The sequence below is a fragment of the Myotis brandtii genome, unplaced genomic scaffold, assembly GCF_000412655.1.
Source record: "Myotis brandtii unplaced genomic scaffold, ASM41265v1 scaffold84, whole genome shotgun sequence".
Lineage (NCBI taxonomy): Eukaryota > Metazoa > Chordata > Mammalia > Chiroptera > Vespertilionidae > Myotis > Myotis brandtii.
The window spans coordinates 203,706-205,137 of record NW_005371410.1 but is presented as its reverse complement, the minus strand read 5'-3'; the positions used below and the strand labels follow the sequence as shown (position 1 = coordinate 205,137).

The following is a 1,432-nucleotide window of genomic DNA, read 5'->3' as shown; positions in this document are numbered from 1 at the left end:
TATAGTGTGAACCATAGAGTTTGCTGGGGGTTTTGGATAATAGGAAGTGAAAAGAAGTAGCCACTTTCCTTCTGGTTAACAGAGGAAAATGCCTTAATTTAAATTGAAAAAATGTTAAAGGATGGATGGGAGATAGTATGGTTTGCAGGAAAAGAATAATAATTCAACTTTAAGTTCAAAAGTCAACAAACACACTTGAATGTCATTCTGTATATGGAATCCTACCTCATCCAAGCAGGAAGCAGAGTTTGGTTCACACCTACCACCGTGTACTTAAGAATACTGCAGATCACAAAAATTATACTTACCCTCCAGGAATAACCGCTTTTCCGATCATCATCTACTTCTCTTTTGCACACAGCTCGTACAGCCAAGCAATGAGGTTTCCATAAGCGGTCATTGTTTCTTATTGTGGCAAACCAGCTCATGCATGTCATTGAAGCCCTGCACAAACTCTGAATGTCCAGCTGACTGAAAATGTATAAAGTAACTTCTTGAGGCAGCCACATAAAAAAGTTATTTTGATTCATTTTTTTCCTTCTCAGTATCCACAGAGTTCAAGTCTATATCAGAAACTCTTGAATTATGGTTCCTCTTGAAGTTATTCTGCATAGCTTGATGTTTTAGTTAATTATCCGCATAGGTAATCTAAAAAGCAGAGTTTAAACCTATTCAGTCTCTTCAGTTCAGACTATGGGTCCCACTCTGAGCCAGGTAACTGTTTGGGCATGATTTTAAAAACTTTAACTTTCTTGACTTGAGCTTTTCAATCTGTAAAATGAGGTCAATAATGGTCTTCACGTGTATGTCCTTGCTAGAATTAACAAGGAAAACGTGTGAATCATCTAGTTTCACATCTGAATTGCACACTGGGGATACTGGACAAATGTTACTTCTCTTCTTCTTTTTAATATTGTTAGTAAATGGGTTTGCTAGTAAACATGTGTCTTTCTGCTTGCTCCCAAAGAACATTATCTTAAAAAAGACTATGATTTATTGAGTTTAGTAGAAATGCCTATTGCGAGAACACATTCAAACTACTTGTTGAAAATAGCTTCAAAAATGTGTAGGATTCAATTCTATTAAGCTCCTGAATACTCACTGTCTGTGGGAACTGATGCCCTGTCATTAAGGTCTTCACCTACAATTTACAACCTAATCATAAACCTGATGGACATTTAGTAGTTTATATAAGAACTAGAGGCCCGATGCACAAAAATTTGTGCACTCGGTGGGGAGGGGGGTCCCTCAGCCTGGGCTGTGCCCTCTCGCAGTCTGGGACCCCCAGGGGATGAACCACCTGCTGGCTTAGGCCCGCTCCCTGGGGGATTGGGCCTAAGATGGCAATCAGACATCCCTCTGGCAGCCCGGCAGCCCTCAGGGGATGTCCACTTGCCAGCGGGGAGCAGGCCTAAACTGCAGTCGGACATCC

At 40.8% G+C, this 1,432-nt stretch overlaps 1 protein-coding gene across 1 annotated transcript in view; it reads right to left on the bottom strand.

Annotated features, from left to right (window-relative positions):
• FBXO48 (F-box protein 48) overlaps positions 1-1,432 on the bottom strand; it is a 6,138-nt gene that overhangs the window by 2,127 nt on the left and 2,579 nt on the right. Inside the window, 2 exon segments of the mRNA XM_014532084.1 lie at positions 309-525; positions 527-814. Of these exon segments, the coding sequence (XP_014387570.1) occupies positions 309-525; positions 527-612 (303 nt within the window). The 5' untranslated portion in view covers positions 613-814.